The sequence below is a fragment of the Gekko japonicus genome, unplaced genomic scaffold (genome assembly GCF_001447785.1).
Source record: "Gekko japonicus isolate JY-2015 unplaced genomic scaffold, Gekko_japonicus_V1.1 scaffold944, whole genome shotgun sequence".
NCBI classification, from domain to species: domain Eukaryota; kingdom Metazoa; phylum Chordata; class Lepidosauria; order Squamata; family Gekkonidae; genus Gekko; species Gekko japonicus.
In genome coordinates this window covers 489,973-510,227 of record NW_015165857.1, presented here as the reverse complement: position 1 = coordinate 510,227, position 20,255 = coordinate 489,973, and the positions used below count along the sequence as shown (strand labels likewise).

The window sequence follows — 20,255 nt, the reverse complement described above, 5'->3', positions numbered from 1 at the left end:
CTGCTTGGGGCTCCCCTTCTCCGAGGTAGACCCAGGTTCCGGGAACAATCCCTTGTCAAACAAACTTTCACGTAATCCGCTCCCTCGACGGGAGTACACCTCTCGGGTGCCCTGAGTGTTGTACATAGTCCAATCATCCTGCTGGTGAGTCTTCCGCGGACCCCATTGCGAAGGGGTCGGAGGCGGCCAAGACAGATGTGCAGGCAGGCGGGGAATCGCTCCCCCCACGGCACCCTCCATCGAGGCTGCAGTCGTGAACACCAACGACGCGGAGGTTTGTGGGACCGATCCCGAGTCCCCCTCCGTGTTAGGAAGATTTCCCTCAATTCCGCTCATGATCTTGCCAGATTCGGAACGATAGGAAAAAGGCAGTTCTAACAATATGTTGGATCCCCAAGCATCGAGAATAAATCCACGTTTTCAAGAAAAGCAAAATTTATTTCAAAGCGTTGAAGACATACTCAAACACGTTCTTTGTTAGAACTGGGGATACACAGTTAGGGCAAGCATAATAAAGGGACTTCAAATAGATACAGGTCCAATGAATAGCTTTCCCGCTGGCGGGCTAAAGAAACAGTTGCGCGCCCAGTCTATGGGAACCAGGCAGAGCATTAGTCAAAACACAGGTGCAGTACTCATGGGAAAAGCAATAGCCAAGCATTACAGCATCTTCTCCCCCACACAACCTCCAGCAGTTATCTTTTGCATTCCAACGCAGGAGCAGGATGATAGAAACCAAGCCGGGTGCAACAGGGAAGGATATGTACACAGAGGTCACAGAAAACAGAATGGCAGCTTGCTGACACTGAGGGAGACAGATTAATCTCCCTGAGGAGGGAGTTCCAGTGTTTCTGTGCCACGACTGAGGGGGCCTTTTCTCAGGTTGCCACCTGTCTAGCCTCAAAGGGCAGGGGCACCTGAGGCAGAGCCTCTGAAGATCACTGGAGTGGACGGGTAGGTTTATATGGAAGTAGGAGGTCCTTCAGCCTTTCGTTCTCTTGTGTTCTCTCTGTCTGTGTCTCTGTCTGTGTCTGTCTGTGTCTCTGTCTGTCTCTCTCTCTCTCTCTCATGCAGAGGGTAATCCCAGCATCTGGGATAGTGCCTCTTCCTTGGTATGAGACGAAGTTGTCTTCTGATTCCACCAGGACTTCCCAGACCAGTTTTGCCTTTGGAGCTGGAAGCAGGAATTCTTGAGGCTTCTGTATTTCCCCCCTCCTGGCTTATTTTTCCTCTTTCTCTTCTTCCCTAAATGATTCCATAGTCAGGGGAGCATTTTTGGATTGTATGAGATGCAAGAAGAGAACAGGGCCAGTCACCTTTCCTCCCAGGTTGAAGCCTCTTGTCTTCCCAGCTGGCTCTAGCAGGCAATGGAAGATCTCGACTCCCTCTCCCCCAACCACTCTAGCTGAAGAAGGGAGTGAGACATTCATGTATCAGATGGTTAGACCTGTAGTGAGGTGCTGGTGCGTGCACATTCCAGCATGAGAAGTGTTCGCCACAGAGGGCATGTCCAAAAATCCATTACCTCCCACAAAGGACATTGTCCTGCCTCCCATTTTGGTCAACAGGATACACAAAAACAAAGTACAGAAGTACCGGGATAGGGAAGAGTGAGGGAGTATTCGTCTTTTATCAGACATTTGGGAGAGCCTCGTTCTGTATTCTGATGCCAAGCTGGCGTTATTTGTGAGCAGAAATAGTCATTCACCTCGCCACTAAGGTGGCTCAGCTCCCTATTTTCCTCATTCCCCTTGCTTAATATGCATAGGCAGTTTGCTCCAGTGCTCTGTCCTCACTCAAATGACCCAGAAATTGGAGACCCAAAGTCTGGCCAAAACTGTGGCTTGGAGGGGAAATTTTTGGCTGCATCATCACTTGCTTACCTAGGTGGAATGACAGAGTAAATGTTTGTAGGGCATTTGGAAATGAGATACCCCCCCCCCAAAAAAAAAATCACAGGTTCAGAGTTCCTGGTTTGCTAGGTATACTACAAAATAATTATTTTTTGGATTTCAACAGAAGAGGACTTGGGATGGGGGGGAGGACTTGACTAAAAAGTGAAAGAAAGCTTTTTTTTGTAGCCACCGCCACCTCCTGTGGCAGTTGCTGTCTCTAACTCTGATCCAAATTGAGCCCCTGTGCACCTGGGAAGTACAGAACATCAGAACAGACCTGGGGATGCCCCTGGGGAACATGCAATGTTAATCATGGAGAGTGTTTAGTCATGCAGAGAGGAACAGCACCTGTACAGGAGCCATCCCCCCCCCACGCGCTTTTCCAATGTAGATTATTCAAAACAAAATACTTCCCAGTGATACTGGCTTAGACAGTAACAGCATAGACCTTTGAGGTTTTCCTCTGGGGAAGGGAAGTACTAAGTGTTGGAAGCCCCCTAACTAGAGGGCTCTCACAGTGCAGTCCTGTCCAGAGTTGCTCCCATCTCAGTGCTCTAAAAACAATGGCCTTACAGTGGCATAACTCTGGATAGGGTTGCCCTGTGAGAGCCCTCTGGTTTGAGGACTTCCAGCACTTAGGACTCCCTCAAAGGTAATTCAGACTTATTTCCTTGCCTGCAGCATTCAGACCAGTTCATCCTTCTACCTTCTTCTCTTCAGTGACATCCTGAAAAAGGAATGGCTCAATCCATAGAATGCCTGCATCTGACCATGCCTCAGTCTCCCCCCACACAGAGAATTGCTTCTTTGGAGGAGTGAGTTTAAATCATGAAGCCGTTTGGGAAGTAACATTCAAACACACCCTCTCACTCAGACACTGTTCCCTGATCTCCAAAGCAGTTGCCTGGAAGTGCCACTGACTAGCTTTTAGATAAAAACCGCAGATGATCTTAATCACACATTTTTCTCCTCGCGCCAAGTTTAGTTTGCCAGCACACCAGTATAGAGGAGTGCCAAGGGATGTAAGCTGTCTTCTTTGTCCTCCATTTTGTTTCTGAATTTTCTATAGGATGAAAAGGGGTCTTCACACCGATTCAAAGAGAGCTAAAATGCTGCCACATTCTAGATTATATATTACCGTTGAGTGTTGCTATAAAATTACAGAACGGCTGTGAGGAATGGCAGACGAACATTGGGCTAGTGTTCTGTCTGTGAGGCATTCATCTGACCTTCAGTGTTTGCAGACCGGTTTTGGAACCTTGTGACAGGGCCTGCTGTATCCTCTCCTGCCACATTTGCTGCAAGCTGCATTTTGTGTATGCAAGGAAGCAACAAGACAGAACAGGATCCTGGAGACAAGGAAGAATGAGATAGTTTCCTCTGTTGTCTCTGGCCTGAGTTGGCAGCTGCTTGGTCTCATTCAGCTTTTTGTTCACCACTGAGTGGTGTGCGTGTATGGAGGACAATGAAGAGATGCAGTTAACACTGCAGGGTAATCGTGGAGTTCTGATGGAGTCATTTATAAGTTAAGAAAAAGGAAAGGGAGGGTGTGTTGCTGGGAGAGCAATCTGGCATTTGGAGGAAGTGAGCCTTACACACACACACACCCGGTAAGGGTAGAACCCCTCATCTTGGTGCTAAATTGTCATCAGTTGGGATATTGCCCCAACCTGCACTACGGTGGGCACGTAAGCAGCTCACGCTGAGGAGACTAACTGATAACCAGTGTTCCCTCTAAGCTGAGTTAGTGTGAGCTAGCTCACAGTTTTTTAGCCTCTGGCTTGCACTTTTTTGTCTTAGCTCAGGAAGGATGGCTCCAGAGCAAACTAATTTATCCAGTAGCCAAATAGATTGCTCACAACTTTAATGCCAGCAGCTCACAAAGTTGAATTTTTGCTCACAAGACTCCACAGCTTAGAGGGAACATTGCTGATAACTTGTGTCAGATATTCTCAACATAACTGGAGTGTGACAGTTGAGCACCTGGAAGGGAACGCAAAATGGAGTTCAAAAGTCACATAGTATATTGACGACTGGTGTATAATTCAACATTCTTTTAATGAGTTCTGTCAGCTAGGGCAGTTCAAGATATTCTGTCACTCGAAGCTTAGTACCATCTCCTGGGTGTTTGGATCCTTATGGCAATGAGGCCTGCTCGGTTCCCACTGAGGCCAGGGATCCCCCACCACGGGGCTCCTCCCCCTGCTGCCAATCAGCTGGCTGGTGGGGGGATTAACCAATAGGAAAAGGAGACATAGGCCAGAAGCACAGCAGTGTCACATCCAGGGTGCACCAGAATTTATGTCATCCCAGTGACATGGGATGCTTGGTATTTGGGCAAAAACTCTATGGTAAAAATGACTTCTAACATACAGGTTTTGCCCAAATACCAGAGAATCCCCACATCACCAGCGACACAATGACATCACATCTGATTATGTGGGCCTCCATGACTAAACTCTGTCTTCACTGCCGGTAAGCTCCAACCCCTCCTCTGCCTAGTTGCCAGAAGGTACCTGACAACCCTAGTAGCAACACCACAGGAGCTTGGCTTGAACTTGGCTACTGGCTGCATTAATTTAATAAAATTTATTTTATTCACGGAATGTTTTATCGCTGCCCCAAGGAACCTACCTGAACCCAGCATTTAAAAAAAGAAGAAAAAGCACAGCCAGAGAATGCAAATCAAGTCACTGAAGCGCTTAAAACGAACAGCACAATCTTTAGACTAAAAGCTCACTCTGAAATGATTTAAAAAGATGAACCCCTTAGTTAAAAGCCTGGATAAACAAAAACATTTTGGTCTGGCACCTACAAGAAGGTAACATAGGTGCCAGGCGAGACTCAAGGAGGGGGGGGGGGAGAATGTTCCAGAGGCATAGTGCCACGACAGAAAACACCCTTTCTGTAATCACCATCCACCTTGCCACTGAAGGCAGGGGGACAGAGAGCAGGGCTTGTGGGGCAGATCTTCCTGGGTGGGCTGGACAGTAAGGGAAAAGGCAGTCCTTGGCATAGGTGTAGGAGGAAATGCCCATCTTTTCCCATGCTGTGAATGGCTGGGAGTGAATCAAGACCCTACAGTACCTCAGCACCCTTGGTTATAGGGATGCCAGCTCCGTGTGGGGAAATACCTGGATATTTTGGGGGTGGAGCCTGAGGGCAGGATTTGAGAGGGGAGGGACTTCAGTGGAGTATAATGACAGGGTGCGGCTTCCAAAGTGGCCATTTTCTCCAGGTTAACTGATACCTTTCCCCTGGAGATCAGTTGTAGTAGCAGGAGATCTGCAGCCATCATCTGGAGGTTGGTAACCCTACTCGAATGACATGGCCAGAGAACTGGCCCAGTTTTCCAGTTTGGAATCATCAGTCATAATTTATAAAAGGTAGGTGAAAACCCAGCTTGTCAGTTTGCTGGAAGGCTGAGCAAGGCCACCTGGGCAGGCAAAATGGCACCTAATGCCGCTGAACACACTGACCCACTGGGCAGTGCAAGGAGAGGAGAAAATGGGGCACATGCAACTTTTAACAGCCTGTTGATGTTTTGGCCAGCAGACACACACCCTCCCTGGTTGTTTGCACACCAGTCTCTGCTTTCATTCATTATAGAGCAGCAGGTACCTGAGCACTGACTTGGGATGTGAGCAACTGAGCCCTTGAGAGTCTGCAAGAATTCTCAGCTCCCCACAGATGCTAATAACCACTCTTGCTCAAGACCAACCCCTCTGCAGCAGGAGAAGGCAGCCCAGGTTTGCGGTGGAGGGCATTTGGGCCAAAAAGATTGTCTACACCTCATGTTATATTCAGTGTGTGTGTAGCTGAACATGTGAACACATGAAGATGCCTTATACTGAATCAGACCATTGGTCCATCGAAGTCAGTATTGTCTAAGACTGGCAACGACTCTCCAGGGTCTCAGGCAGAGGTCTTATCACCTCCTCTGCCTGATTCTTTTAACTGGAGATACTGGAGATTGAACCTGGGACCTTTTGCATGCCAAGCAGATGTGTTGAAATCCCATGTTTACTGAAAGACTGGTCCCCAATTTCATTTGTAAAGTGAACTTGTATTGGCTCTTTCTTACAAACAAGTATGGACATACATGCAGGCTTTAAATGTGTTCACTGTAATATGTTGTTGGGGTCATAATTGAGAGCCAGTTTGGTGTAGTGGTTAAGTGCACAGACTCTAATCTGGGAGAACCAGGTTTGCTTCCCCACTCCTCCACTTGCACCTGGCTGGATGACCTTGGGCAAGCCGTAGCTCTGATAAGAGCTGTTCTTGAAAAAGAGCAGTTTCTGTCAAGAGCTCTCTCAGCCCCACCTACCTCACAGGGTGTCTGTTGTGGGGAGGGGAAGGGAAACGAGTTTGTAAGCCGCTCCGAGACACCTTTGAGTAGTGAAGGGCGGGGTATAAATCTAATCTCTTCTCTTCTTCTTCTTCTCTTCATAAGAGCCAGTGTGGTGTAGTAGTTAAGAGTGGTGGACTCTAATCTGGGGAACCAGGTTTGATTCCCCACTCCTCCACATGAAAATGCTGAGTGACCTTGGGCCAGTCACAGTTCTCTCAGAACTCTCTCAGCCCCACCTCCTCACAAGGTGCCAGTTGTGGAGAGAGGAAGGGAAGGTGATTACAAGCTGCTTTAAGACTCCTTAGGGTGGAGAAAAGTGGAGTATAAAAGACTTTCCTTCTTCTGTTACACTTTGGAATGAACTCAAATTATGGACCATCTTTCTTGAAGACTTCTAAGTATGTGATACAATTATTTGCTGTTTCCTTCTAAATCACATCTTTTTGAGGATTTCAGAGAAAAGATCACAAAGGGGTGGCTGTGTTAGTCAGTTGTAGCAAAAGAAAACAAAAATATAGTGGCACCCTAAAGACTGAGAACATTTTATTTCAACATGAATTTTTGTGTGTCACAAAAGCTCATCTTGAAATGAAATGCTGTTAGTCTTCAAGGTACCACTAGATTATTGCTTTATTTTATAGAAAGGAAAGTCAGTTTTCCCTGGCATGAGAGATGTTGGTTGAGGTCATTCCATTACTCCTTCTCCACTTTTGTGATATGTCAAATCATTAGAAAATACACAGTCAATAGGGCTGATTTGCATAATATGGAAATTGTTTGGTTTGGGAAAGAGGGAGGCGGGGGGGGGGGGAGGGACTGGAAAGTGGACCGCAGGCAAACAGTTCCATGCTCCAAACTGAAGCAGACTCTCCATGCAGAAGCAACTGAGGAGGGGAAGAACCTATTTCACTATTTAGGTAGTGATGAGAGCCAGTGTGGTGTAGTGGTTAGAGCGTTGGACTAGAATTTGGGAGACCCAGGTTTGAATCCCCACTCTGGCATGGAATTTTTTGGGTGACCTTAGGCTAGTCACTCTCTCTCTTTCAGCCTAACCAGCTTCTCAGGTTAAGGGATAAAATGGAGGAGAAGAAAATTATGTCAGCCAGTTTGGGTCCCCATTGGGGATAAAGGCAGGGTATAAAAGTAGTAGATAAAATTATTGGTGTGGGAGGGAATAGGAGTGTTCCAAGTACACACATATGAATGTAATTTTGCCTGTGGAAATGTTGCAGGTTGTTGCTATAAAACACAATTTGTTTTCTCTTTCCTAGGACTGCCTGAAAGCATGTCAAGAACAGATCGAGTCAGTTCTAGTAAGCAATCTTCAGGAAGTCCCACAGCCCCCAGGCGATGCTTCAAAGACCATGGATGAGCTGGATCAGTCCAGCACTCCCACCGATGTGAGAGACATCAACCTGTGAAGACGTCACCATGGAAAGTTGCATCCCACCAGGCCCCCCCCCTTTTTTGGCGTTAAATCTTCTCTCACACACACAGGCACATTTCTATTTTAAAAATGTTCCCACAGAATGTATTTGAAACTTTTTAGATCTTAAAAGAGCACCAAAGGCAAAATCCATCGGGAAATTCCCCTGCACAAGCCCCGCTGAAATGAAGCTTGTGCTTTCAGTGGGCTTCTGCAAGGAAACATCCAAGGAAACATCTTGTGGGCTGTGGTCAACTGTGATGGATTTTATGTGTGTATTTGTGTGTGTATATATATATATATTCAATGCCTATGATGTGCAACAGAACGAAATTCCACAACAATATATTTTATAGTTGCTGTTTCGATTATGAACTGGTGGCAAGAGAAGCTTCTAAAAGCATTCCAGTAGCTAGACTCTGCTCTCTGCAGGAACAAAATAGAGAATACTTTTAAAAAAAAAACAACGAGCATTTTACGACCTAGTGCATACCCTCCTTCCTTTCTCACTCTTACGAAAGGAATAACGTAAATTATTTTTAATGGCTAACTTGGATCGCAAAATCGATAGTTATAATATGAGGGAGCAGGATGTATGCGTGAGTGGGAAAAGAAAATGGGGGGGGGAGATTCTTGAAGCGGTTGAGTTTTGGGGGTAGAAAAGATATTTAGGGTGCAGGGCATGTGTGCTCTTTGTGGAAGCACACACTCATTTCGATGCGGTACGAACAAGATTTGGCCTTGATTTATCTGCCGCCTTGATTGGTGTTAGTTTTTTGTTGGCTATTGTTCTTGGTTGGCAGGTTGTACCTAAGGAAGTGGTGTTGTTTTTGCAGACATATTGGTGGGGCTTTGCCTGTTTATGTCCCCCCCTCCCGAATATATACACATACCCCATATATGGAAAAGAGTATATCTGATGCTTTTAAACACAGCAGTCTCTTTGGCAGAAGTGTGAGATTCCTTATTCAGCCGTGGGCCAGGCTAGAATAATTAACTTTCAAGTTACAACTGAAAAGGAAGCTCTTTTGCATTATTCTTTTACTGTTCCCACTTGCTTCAACAGGGCTCGGGCAGGAGGACTTCCCACTGGATGTTGCCTTTGTTGTGAGCCCATATAGTTAGCTATTCTGCCATGCATTAGTATACAGTGCTTCGAGCAGTCCGTGTATTGTGCTTTATGAGTAGTAATACTGCTTATAATAGGGATCCTTGCTGTCTGGCAGAACACAGTATGTATTCTGTGCATGCATACACTGTTGGTGGATTCATGGCCAAATTGGTAGGATGGTGTCAGCCTAGGACTGAAAGCTACCCTGGGGTATACTGGTTTTTCCTGTGGGCTCACGGTGTGAAGCAGAAAAAGGCACCACTTTAAAATGACTAGTCAGCAAATGAGTAGAGATGTGTTGAAGCCACAGGGAAAAATACCCCCTCCCCCTGGAAAAAAGGAAATTTGAGGGAATAGTAGGGAAAAATTGGGATATATGCAAACCCTGCTTTTTAAATGACCCTAAACTTAAAATGTTGATCGCTTAACAATATGAAATGCACCACTTAGAATTGCAGCATATAGAGTTTTAATTATTGTCTTAGTTTTCTGCAAGCAAAATTGCTAATATTTCTTAAACTAAAAGAGAGAACTACAAATTGCCATTCCCTATGCTACTGGAGTGCAGGTATATTAGTTTTCAACATCTAAGACAGAAAAACTGGAAGCAGCACAGCCAGATATTGCATTAACTTTTCATTGTAGAAAACATTAGACTCTTCAGTGATGTATATCCATCACACTCATTGGGTTGAAGCCAGCCACCAAAAAGGCTATGCTGGGGATCAGGGGACTTGCATGGACAAAAGCCATGTGGGACTGGAGCTATAATAATAAGAGGAATTGGCTGAGATTGAGCAGAGAAGTTGATTGGATCCAATCCGTAGCCTATTAATTGTGGACAAAGTTAAACAAATATATCCTTGACAATATTGTGTATGTCTACAGCTTGCAAAAGAATGATTTTCTGCTGCTATTATCTTGATTGAGTAAAATATTGTCTCAAAAAGCATTTCACTCGCTCCAAAAGAGCGTTCCCGAGGGGTTTTTTAGTGCTCTCCAAAATTTCCAATACTTCCATTGAAAAATTGAAGAGAAGTTTGGAGAGGGCAAAAATGGGCCCACATATCTCTCTTCCGCCCCCTCAGCCAAGACCTTCACATCTCTACTAATAGACTGTTTAACAACTTTGCACTCCAAGGCCCTGATTCAGCTATAGTTGTGGGTCCTCAGTTTCATGTCGTGGCTGGTAGCTCCAACGGAAGAGGTGAATTTTCATATGCATCAAAAGATGTATTATTGGATGAACATACCATGCTTGTTCAAAGGACAGATTCTGAATTAATACATCCCTTGCAGCATTAAGTCATAAGGGTATAGCTGTCTTGGTTTTATCTGATACATGTATATGTATAAATTTGCATGCAAATTGTTTTGTACAAGAATATACTTTGTTTTTAGATGGTGCATGCTCATCATTCAAGTAACACCCTGCCAGTCTTCCTTTAAAAAAAATCTTTGGTTTATTTTGAACTTTCAGAAAGTCAAAAAAGAGAGATTGCAGGCTCTTGTGGTCTTTCTTCATTTTTTGACACAACGTTCTGCTATGTTAAAAGGAGATGCTGTTTGATCTCTTTCCCCCTACTCTGCTTCTCCCCAGTCTTCCTGGAAAAGGTATTTCTATTTTTTTTTAGCTTTTGTAGTCCACAGTTAGCATTATTATAAACCATTTCATTCGAAAAGCACTTTGAAAACCTATTCCTAAGGGAGAAAAAAAAATGAAATGGCTTATGACATGCGCTGAGCAAGGCAAGCCACAGATCTCTAAAATTACGTGTATATATATCTCCTCCTTTGGTATTTTGTGTTCCCAATGAGTTGTGAAGTTGCTTGAATTTCCAGACACCTGCTTCAGGTGACATTCCCATCCCAACATTCCAAATGGAAGTCATGACAGATGACAAATCTGGTCACAGCAAGATCTTAATATTGCCTGTGAGCTTACCTATGAACAGTGAAAGACAATTGCTCCTGCAAAACACACACACAGGCAGCAAACATCAAGTTGCGTGATTTTTATCCTTTGGTTTTTTTATTATTATTATTACTACTACTACAAGAGTGTATTCAGTGTACTTGAATTTTTAGTTTCCTGCTCTATCTGATTTTTTTTTAAGCTTTTAGTTTGGCAAAAGAGATGAGGCAAGTGAAATTTTTTTGCACAATTATATTAACAGTTTTTGAATATACAGTGTGAAGTTGTTGGATGAATTGTTAACCATTGCATTTTTAAAGGTAAAATGTTCTGCGAGAGAATGCACGATAACTCTAAAGAGCCTTTAGCGAATGGACTCTTGGCACGTTTTTTGGCTAGTCAAGGATAAGAAAAACGGAGTAAGAATCTAAGGGGGGATTATTTTGCGCTGCTAAAAAGCTACAATTTGTTTAATTCTTCACATTAACAGTACTTAGCTGTATTGTTTCACTGAGTGTGCTGCTATTTTATAAACATTTTTATAATATATTACTGCTTAAATTTTCAAATCCTCAAGTAAGTGGTTAAGTGGAAATATGCTGGGTTGCTTTGATTTTACTGGAAAATGCCTGCACAGTTTCTCCCTCCTCATACAGTGTGTTATTTTAATTTCTTATCACTTCCTGCTCTATTTTACCTCAGGTTTACTGGACAACAAATTGATTTCCATTTTTACATTACCTCACAACTTTACAGTTTTCCACAGAGAGCCACACAGAATAGTTAATGGAAAATGCATCTGGGGCTGATGTTTTCCCAAAGGAAAGTGCTCTGGCTTCAGCTGTGAATGGGGAACATGCCTTTTTGTAATTTGGCTCTCTCGTGGACTTTGGTTATCCTTACCATAGTGGGAAAAAATGCAGTAATATTGAGAATCTGGAAGAGAGTCATACTCCCATTAAAGCCTGAGAAAATAAAGAGATTTTATGGTGAATTGCAGTGTCAGGGTACAATTCTTCAAAAGTGTGCTTGATTGAAATGGAGGGGATTTGTGGAAGGGAAATACTTAGGATGGGGGTCAGCAACCTTTTATTAAGAAAGAGCCACTTGTGTAACTCAAAATATACAGTTCGACATAACTGACATGTTGATTAATAATCCGTAACGTTTCTGCACCCTAACTGCTGGTTGTCAGGAGTCATGTATCCTTTACTTTTAGTATTTCACTACTTTGACCAAAGGTCTTGGATCAACGCCGAAACAGATATAAGATAAACATTAAAATGCAGCATGGCAAATTAAAACACATCTCTGTAACGGCATGGAGAATCCCCAAGTGCTAGAAATTGTTATTTCCAAAGTGGTGTCTGTTAACAAAAAAGAGACCATGCGGGATTTGACAGGCAACTGGTATTTACTCAGGATAATCCAAAGGTCTTTGAGTGGAGTCCATTGATCACAAAATAAGATGAAGTGGAGTGGTATTTCAGGAATTGGCACACACACTAGGTCTCACAATAAGCAATACACACAGGAGCACTTTGTGTGGTTGTTTTAGTGCACTGTGTGTGTAGTTTACACTAGGATTACTGTAAATCTGTGTGTGGTTTACACTAGGATTACTGACAACTGTTCAGCATTTCCCTTTCTGTAAAGGATCTTTCAGAAGTCTTTTAGTCCTAGAAACATTTGCCTGCCATTTGTACCGATTATTGTAGCATCCCACCTACCCCCTCCAATATAATTTACCTTAGAAGATTTCATTTTCTGTTTTAAAGAGCCACATTTGGCTCTGGAATCATTAATTGCAGGTGAACGTGTTTCAAATTATCCTACCTTTTTGCATACCTGTAGTCATTTCTGCTAATGGGGACCAGTCATCCCTGTCCAAGCTCCATCAAAATGAATGGGAACTGATTAAAGCTCTTTTAATGAGCATACAAGCCTACCCCATTGAAATTAATTGCACTTGAGCAGAAGTTCCCAGAGGATCATGCCCATAATAGAACACAAAATCTCTTCCTTAAAGTAACTGGACACAACCAAATTCCCAACAGAATCACCTTGCAGATTGTATTTTTTCCCACTGTGGTTATCATTTACCTCAGAAATCACTGACAGTTGCACAATCTCTGTTCTCAACTTTTTTTTTCAATTTTGCTTTAACAAAATGTGATGCCATATCAGTTCAATGTTACTCTCACAAACTTGCTGTGTTTAAGAGGTATGGACATTTTTTATATGGTCAGGGTAAGCTAGCAGATGTGTATAAACATGATTGGGTGTATAAAAATGTATTTAGCAAGTATGTGAGACTCTTGCTTGGTTTTTGATGGGTAAGAACACTGTAATCTCTTCTGATTACCTTCCAAACGGTCTTATCTGTTCAATCTTCTGTGTTAATAATCAGGTATTTTGACTAGTTACGAGAAGGTTTATATGCAATGTGTTTTTGGCAGGATTAGCTATATCGTATGGACATTAAACTCACCTTGACCCAATCAATCTGGTTTTTCTTTTTTTAAATTCATGTTTGTGTGCTTTTGTGTCAGCATCTAAAATATTCAGCACCTAAAAATGGCAGTCACTGTATAGAAATGTAATAGATAGCAAAGAAGAATAAAATTAAGTCAGGGGCCTTCGGCCTGCAGTGCAAACTGAGCATTCATTTGCCATTTTATTTACTTGTTTCATTTATTAATTTCTACACTACCTTTTTCACTGGAACTCAAGGCAGATTATACATAGTGAAAGTCAGTGTGGTCAACAGGATGAGATGTCTGATATAATCTGATAGGAGTAGAATTATAGAAATCCGAAACAAAGCATGCAGAATTAGAAACGATGTGTTATACCAGGGGTGTCAAAATGCAGCCCAGGGGCCAGATCAGGCCCCCCGAGGGCTTCCATCAGGCCCGCAGTAGAACTGGCCATCTCCTGCTTCCAGTTCTGCTGCTGCATCATAGCTCGCTTTGCCAGACTCTCTTAATCACTTAGCTGTTTCAGGTTTTTACCTGGGTCCTAGACTCAGAACTCTGAGCATGAGATTTCTGTGGTAGGTTTGCAGCTTACAGAGCTAATGTTTTAAGCATGTTTTTATTTTAAGTAAAAAAAAACTTTATGTTTGTGTCCTTTATAAGGTTTATATCTCCGCTACCTGGCATTACATTTTATGACACACATGGTCCGGCCCAACAAAGTCTCATTTATGTCAGATCTGGCCTGCATAACAAATGAGTTTGACACCCTTGTGTTACACAATGTAGGAAATGTTATTACATAAATAGGAAACAGTGCAGTGATAGCAAAATACACCATACAGATCAAATACACTCTATAAAGTGGTATAGTTCACAGTCCTGTTCCCTTTATAAAAAGACCCTCCTGAACCATGCTGTATGATTGACTCATTGGGTGCGTTCAGACGGGCCATTTAGTCCGCTTTTGGCCTGCCTCAGAAACGGATTTTATCTGCATGATCACACGTCAACATCTGCCTCCCGTTCCCAGCTGTCACTTTCTGGCTCAAAACAGCTTTAACCCAGAGTATTTTGATACCAGGTCCCCAAGTGGTGTTTTCCCGATTCTCCGGTTCCAGCCGCATTTTTCCCCTGTGTGATCGTGCCTCTGGTGTCGAGCCATTTCCGGTTTAAATCCCCTCCCCGCTTCCAGCTTCTGTCTCAGCATGTGCGTGAACTCCTCAATCTGCTTATCTTTCTCTTGCAGCATCTGGTCTTTGTCCTGGGCCTCCACGTCTTTGCTGTGGTTAACACAAGGCTCTACCCACAACAGTGGATTTGAACTGCATCTGGTGGCTTTGGAGTAGGGGTGTGCAAAAAAAAAATTCGGCCCATTTGGATTCGGCGGAATCAGGCAGAATCAATTTCAGCTGGCAGTAAGACTCCTCCATTTGTCAGTAGGAGCCCATTCCGGAGTCTTTCGCCAGCCAATGTCAATTTCAGCCCCATTATATCCTATGGGCCATTGAAGTCAATGGCGAAAACAGGATATATTCTGGGGGCTGGAGGGGAGGGGGCTGGAGGGAGAGACTCCAAACTTGCAGGGTAGCTGCTGGAGCCTCTCCCCAAGATACCAACCACGTTTCAAGAACATTGGACCAGGGAGTCCAATTCTACGGGCCCCCAATCAGGTTGCCCCCATCCCCTCCATTGTTCTCTATGGTGGGAAAAAAGTAATGTCCGCCACAGGGTTATTAAAAACAATGTTTAAATGGTGCCTAGTTTTAGCCTTTAGATGAGTTCGGCATCTCACAGAGGCCATTTTCGGCGGTAAACGTTTAAGTGTTCCTTTAAAGTTTAAAGGGAAGTGTTACAGCAGTTGGGTTGAAGTGGAAATCGCTGTTCTGCGCAGGCGGGGAACTTTTAGTTCCACAGATGGCTGCCTGTGCGTATGCCCAAAATGAGAGAGAGAAAAACAGTGCAGCAATCCAGAGCAAGGAGGTGAGTGTGATCACGATTCTCCAGGTTAAAAAAGACCACATCAGGGCCAGAGCAATTTAAACTGCTCCCAGCACGCCGTCTGACCGCACCCATTGTGTGCTATCTTGGCTAATATACAAACTCACCAGTAGATAATTCAGAATAGGCATTTCAGCCAGTAAGAGGATATATTTTCAATAGCTGCTCTGGAACAATATCCAAAAATTAGTTCGAAGAATTGACCTCATACTTGTCAGTGACTTTGTAAAACAGAGATATGGAATAGGAAATCTCTGGTCTGAATCTTCCCCTCAGTCATTTGCTCAAGCTTCGGGATATACTACAGGGAGACCTTTACCTTACAAGATTAAAATTGAGTGGAGGAAGTTTTATGCATACTTTTACCATAGACCCTAGTACAGTTTGAGAACTTTACAGAATAGGTAAGATGAGGGAGCCCCACCCAAATTATAATGTTTAAAAGTACTTACAATGTGGATCATTTAATTAATTTGTACCCCGCCTTTCTCCCCAATGGGGACCCAAAGTGCCTTACATCATTTTCCTCCATTTTATCCAGCAACCCAGTGAGGTAGGTTAGGCTGAGAGTGACTGGCCCAAGGTCACCCAGCAAGTTTCCATAGCACAAGTGTGGATTCAAACCTGGGTCTCTCAGATGCTAGTCCGACACTGACCCCAACACCACACTGACTCTCGTGGTCATGTTTTTGCAACCCCACCTCTAAGAAAGGGGAGCCAGGAGCCTGAGGCTTTCAGCATGAGGAAAGCAGTCCATGTAGGGCAACACATACATCCCTCAGCTCTCCTCAGTTTACACATGTGCTTTGCAAACTTTCCTTCCAAGTGCTCCAACAAACTATCCTTGTGTTACCTAAGTGCTTGCAAAAGAGATACATTACTATCCAGTTAACAAGGAAAAGGGGAAGGCGGGATGGGTGTGCTGATGGTAATGAGGCAGCCAAACCAATTTCAGCTATCCTGGAATGGGACTAGATAAGTCATCTCTAAGGACCTGCAGTTGCTCAGCTTCTTCAGACCTATGGGTGACATTTCACAGCAGCCTTCTTCATGGAACTTTGGCACCAATCCCCTCCAGGCGATAAAGGGTTTCAAAGGTAAGAACCAGCACTTTGAATTGGGCCTGGAAGTACCCTGCACCACATGGCGATAGCCTCAGGTGCTGAGAACTGTCAGGAAGGTTGCATTAAATAGAAAGTGAGATAAATTTGCCCCAATGTGTCATGCAGGAATCTAGGAGGCCCAGATTTAGGTCCCTCCTCTTGCCTTGTAAGCTTGCAGGGTGACCTTGGCTCAGTTGCTCTCAGCCTAACTCGTGGGCTTCTTATGAGGATAAAATGGAGGAGGTGAGTGTAGTAAGCCACTTTGAGTCCCCATGGGGGAGAAAAGATACAGATAGCTAAATGTGTGTGTGTCAAGTACCATCAAGTTGCCACAGGGCTCGGTTCTGGGCCTGGTACTTTTCAATATTTTTATAAATGGTCTGGATAAAGGTGTGGAGGGGCCACTCATTAAATCTGCAGATGACACCAAATTGAGAGGAGCAGAAGATACAGAATTCAACAAGATCTGAACACACTGGAAAAGTGGGATGTGAACAAGATCCAATTTAACAAGGATAAGTTCCGAGTTCTACATCTAGGTAACAAAAATAAGGAACATGCATACTGGATGGGGGATACACCTGGGTAGTAGTGTGTGTGTGAACAAGATCTTGGGATACGGGTGGACAGTAAGTTAAATATGAGCAACTGGTATAATGCAGCGACAAAAAAGGCTAATATGATCTGGTGTATCAACAGAGGCATAACATAAAAATCGCAAGATGCAGGGAATGCGTTGGAACAGAGTTCCGGAACCTCTTTGACAAAATTCTTTTTAAAATGTTTAAAAGTTCATGAGTTTTCAGTATACAGATTAAAAACTTCCCTCTTGAGAGTTCCAACACCTCTTTCTCAAAAAAATCAATTTTTTTTTAAAAAAAACCCTGGCAGATGCCATAGTCCTGCTGTACATTGCAGTGGTCAGGCCGCACCTGGAGTATTGTGTGCAGTTCTCAAGGCCTCACTTCAAAAAGGATTTGGACAAAATGGAGCAGGTGCAGAGGAGGTCAACGAGGATGATCAAGGGCCAAGCCCTATGAGGAAAGGCTGAGGGGGGTTAATCTGGAGAAGAGGCTGAGGGGGGATGTGATTGCTCTCTGTAAGTATTTGAAGTGCTTTCTCTTAGAGGGCAGGGAGCTGTTGCTGTTGGCAGCAGAGGATAGGACTTGCAATCATGGGTTTGGATTAAGGGCAGGAAGGTACCGTCTGCATATTGGGAAAAACTTTTTTACAGTCGGAGTTGTGCAACAGCGGAATCAACTGCTTAGGGAAGTGGTGAGCTCCCCCTCACTGACAGTCTTTAAGTAGTGGCTGGACAAACACTTGTCAGGGATGCTCTAGGCTGATCCTGAAATTGAACAGGGGGGTTGGACTAGATGGCCTGTACGCCCCCTTCCAACTCTGTGTTTCTGTGACGTTACAGCTGACTTAGGGTAATCCCAGCAAGGGGTTTTCAAGGCAAGAGAGAAGCAGAGGTGGTCTGCCATTGCCTTCCTTTGCAGAGTCTTCCTTGGTGGCCTTCCCAAGTCCCAACCCTGCTTAGCTTCCGAGAGCCGATGAGATTGGGCTGTACCCTGTTGCCTTTCCTAACTACATAAGAGACAATAAAGATAGCTGTCGAAGGCTTTCACGGCCAGAGCTGTTGTAGATTTTCCGGGTTGTATAGCCATGGTCTTGGCATTGTAGGACTTGACTCAGCCCTACCCCACCTTCCTGATATAAATTATCTGCCTATCATTTTATTTTCACCTTGACACAGAGAGTACTCCATCTTTCTGTGTCATACCTCCGAGGATGCCAGTCACAGCTACTGGCGAAACGTGAGGTCCTGCAATGCCAAGACCATGGCCATACAACCTGGAAAATCGACAACAGCTAATAAAGACAGCCTTAAAGGTTTGTATGTTTGAAGTGAAAAGTCTGGGGGTGCAGAACAGAGGGACAGAGTGGAAGAAAATGGTGTTCCCTTTAGAAACTTGCCAAAGGAAGGCGCCAACGTATATTTATGTTCTGAAATCTGTGGTTACATACAAATATGTTCACTGTTTAAACTAGACAACCAGTTTTTATACAGTAAAGCTTTTCTTGACTTGTGTTCTTCAGACTGTATGTTAGGAGTTGCATGCTTGAATGTTCCTTAATGGGGGTGGAAAAATTTGCACCCAGGATTGCAGCATCTTAGAAGTACAGGCTTTCAAGTCAGTGTGTACAAGTTGCAGTTAATGTTTCTCTTCCACTCCATCCCAGAAGATGGCAGCAAAGTAGTTATTTCACAGTTGCAACTTTTGTTGTTTTATTTGTAGATTAAGAACATAAGAGCCATACTGGATCAGACCAGTGGTCCATCTAGTCCAGCACCCTCACACAGTGGCCAACCATTTCCTCTGGAGGTCCGGCAACAGGGCATAATATCTGCTGATGTTGCCTCCAGGCACTGGTATTTAGAGGTTTACTGTCTCTGAATGTGGAGGTTCCTTTTAGTTACCATGGCTAGTAGCCACTGACAGACATATCCTCCATGAATCCATCTAATCTTTGAAAGCCATGTGTGCATGGCCATCACAATATGCTCTGGCAGCAAATTCCATATTTTAATCACTTCTGTAAAGAAGTATTTCCTTTTCTTTGTCCTGAATCTACTGCCTATCAACTCCATTGCATCCCCTCAAGTTCTAATATTTTGGGAGAGGAAGAAAAAGTTCTTTGTTGACTTTCTCCAAACTGCGCATAATTTTGTGAACTTCTGTCATCCCCCACCCCCGCTTATTTCTTACCTAAACTGATAAGTCCCAGATTCTTCAGCCTTTTCTCACAAGGAAGGTGCTCCAACTCCCTAGTCACGTTGATTGCCCTCATCTGTACTTTTTCCAGCTCTGTAGCATCCTTTTTGAGATACGGTGACCAGAACTCACATAGTATTCCAAATGAGGCCATACCATAGATCTATACAGGAGCATCATAATATCAGCTATTCTATTTTCAAACCTTTTCCTAATAATTCCTGTTAAGTTGCTCGCTTAACAAAGAAGTCAGAGTGTGATTCAGCAAGAACACAACTTTATTCTTCAACCTGAACACAACTCCAACACGGATCAACATCTGATAGCCAGAACAAAACAGTTCAGCTTTTACATTGCAGTTGTCCTGCTTTTAAAATCTCTTGGCTAATGTAGCCACACCCACTGTACAAATACCAAATAATACGGTTGTTCATATAAGGACCAATCATGGATGTTCCGCTCAGGGAGCTTGCTTGTAAAGTGATTGGCTAGGTGCTTCCTGGGCTAGCAATGCGATTGGATGGATTTGGATCCTAGCCCAGGACGAAGCTCAACATGGCAAGTCAATTAGATGTTTCACATAGATCATGCATTCAATGGCAGGTATTGAATACATTACAATTCCCAAAATAGAATTTGTCTTTTTTCACTGATGCAACACACTGGGTTGACACTTTCATGGAGCTATCCACTACAACCCCAAGATCTTTTTCCTTCTCAGTCTCAGCAAGTTCAGACTCCGATTAGTATATACTTGAAACTTTATCCTCATAACAATCCTGTGAGGTAGGTGAAGCTAAGGGTGCTCAGACTGACCTGAGGGCAACGCAGGTAACCTAAGGTTGCCAATCTCCTGGTGGAGCCTGGAGATTCCCCGGAATCAAAACATACCCAGACCAGAAATCAGTTCCCCTGTAGAAAATGGGTGTTTTGGAGATTGGAACCTCTGGTTTCACATCCCCGCTAAACTTCCTCCCCTCCCTAAAAACCCGTCCAGCCCCGAATCTCCAGTAATTTGCCCCAACTCTTGGGAGTCGGCAACCATACAACTGCCTCATTTTTTCCCTCCCCGCAGAAGACCATGGAGGACAGTGTCTCAAAAAACAACCGGAAATCTCATCTCCGGACACAGGATCTGTGCCTCTCTAGACACCGAACGCCTACCTACTTGGGAAGGGGGGAAGAAAGGAAGCTGT

At 43.9% G+C, this 20,255-nt stretch overlaps 1 protein-coding gene across 2 annotated transcripts in view; it reads left to right on the top strand.

The window, feature by feature from the left end:
* CCND2 (cyclin D2) overlaps nt 1-13,275 on the top strand; it is a 70,240-nt gene extending 56,965 nt beyond the window's left edge. For both annotated transcript variants that reach the window (XM_015411191.1, XM_015411190.1), the window contains one exon: nt 7,518-13,275. In XM_015411191.1, coding sequence (XP_015266677.1) covers nt 7,518-7,667 — 150 coding nt within the window. In that variant the 3' untranslated portion in view covers nt 7,668-13,275. The remainder of the gene's footprint in view (nt 1-7,517) is intronic.
* Nucleotides 13,276-20,255: the final 6,980 nt, after the last annotated feature.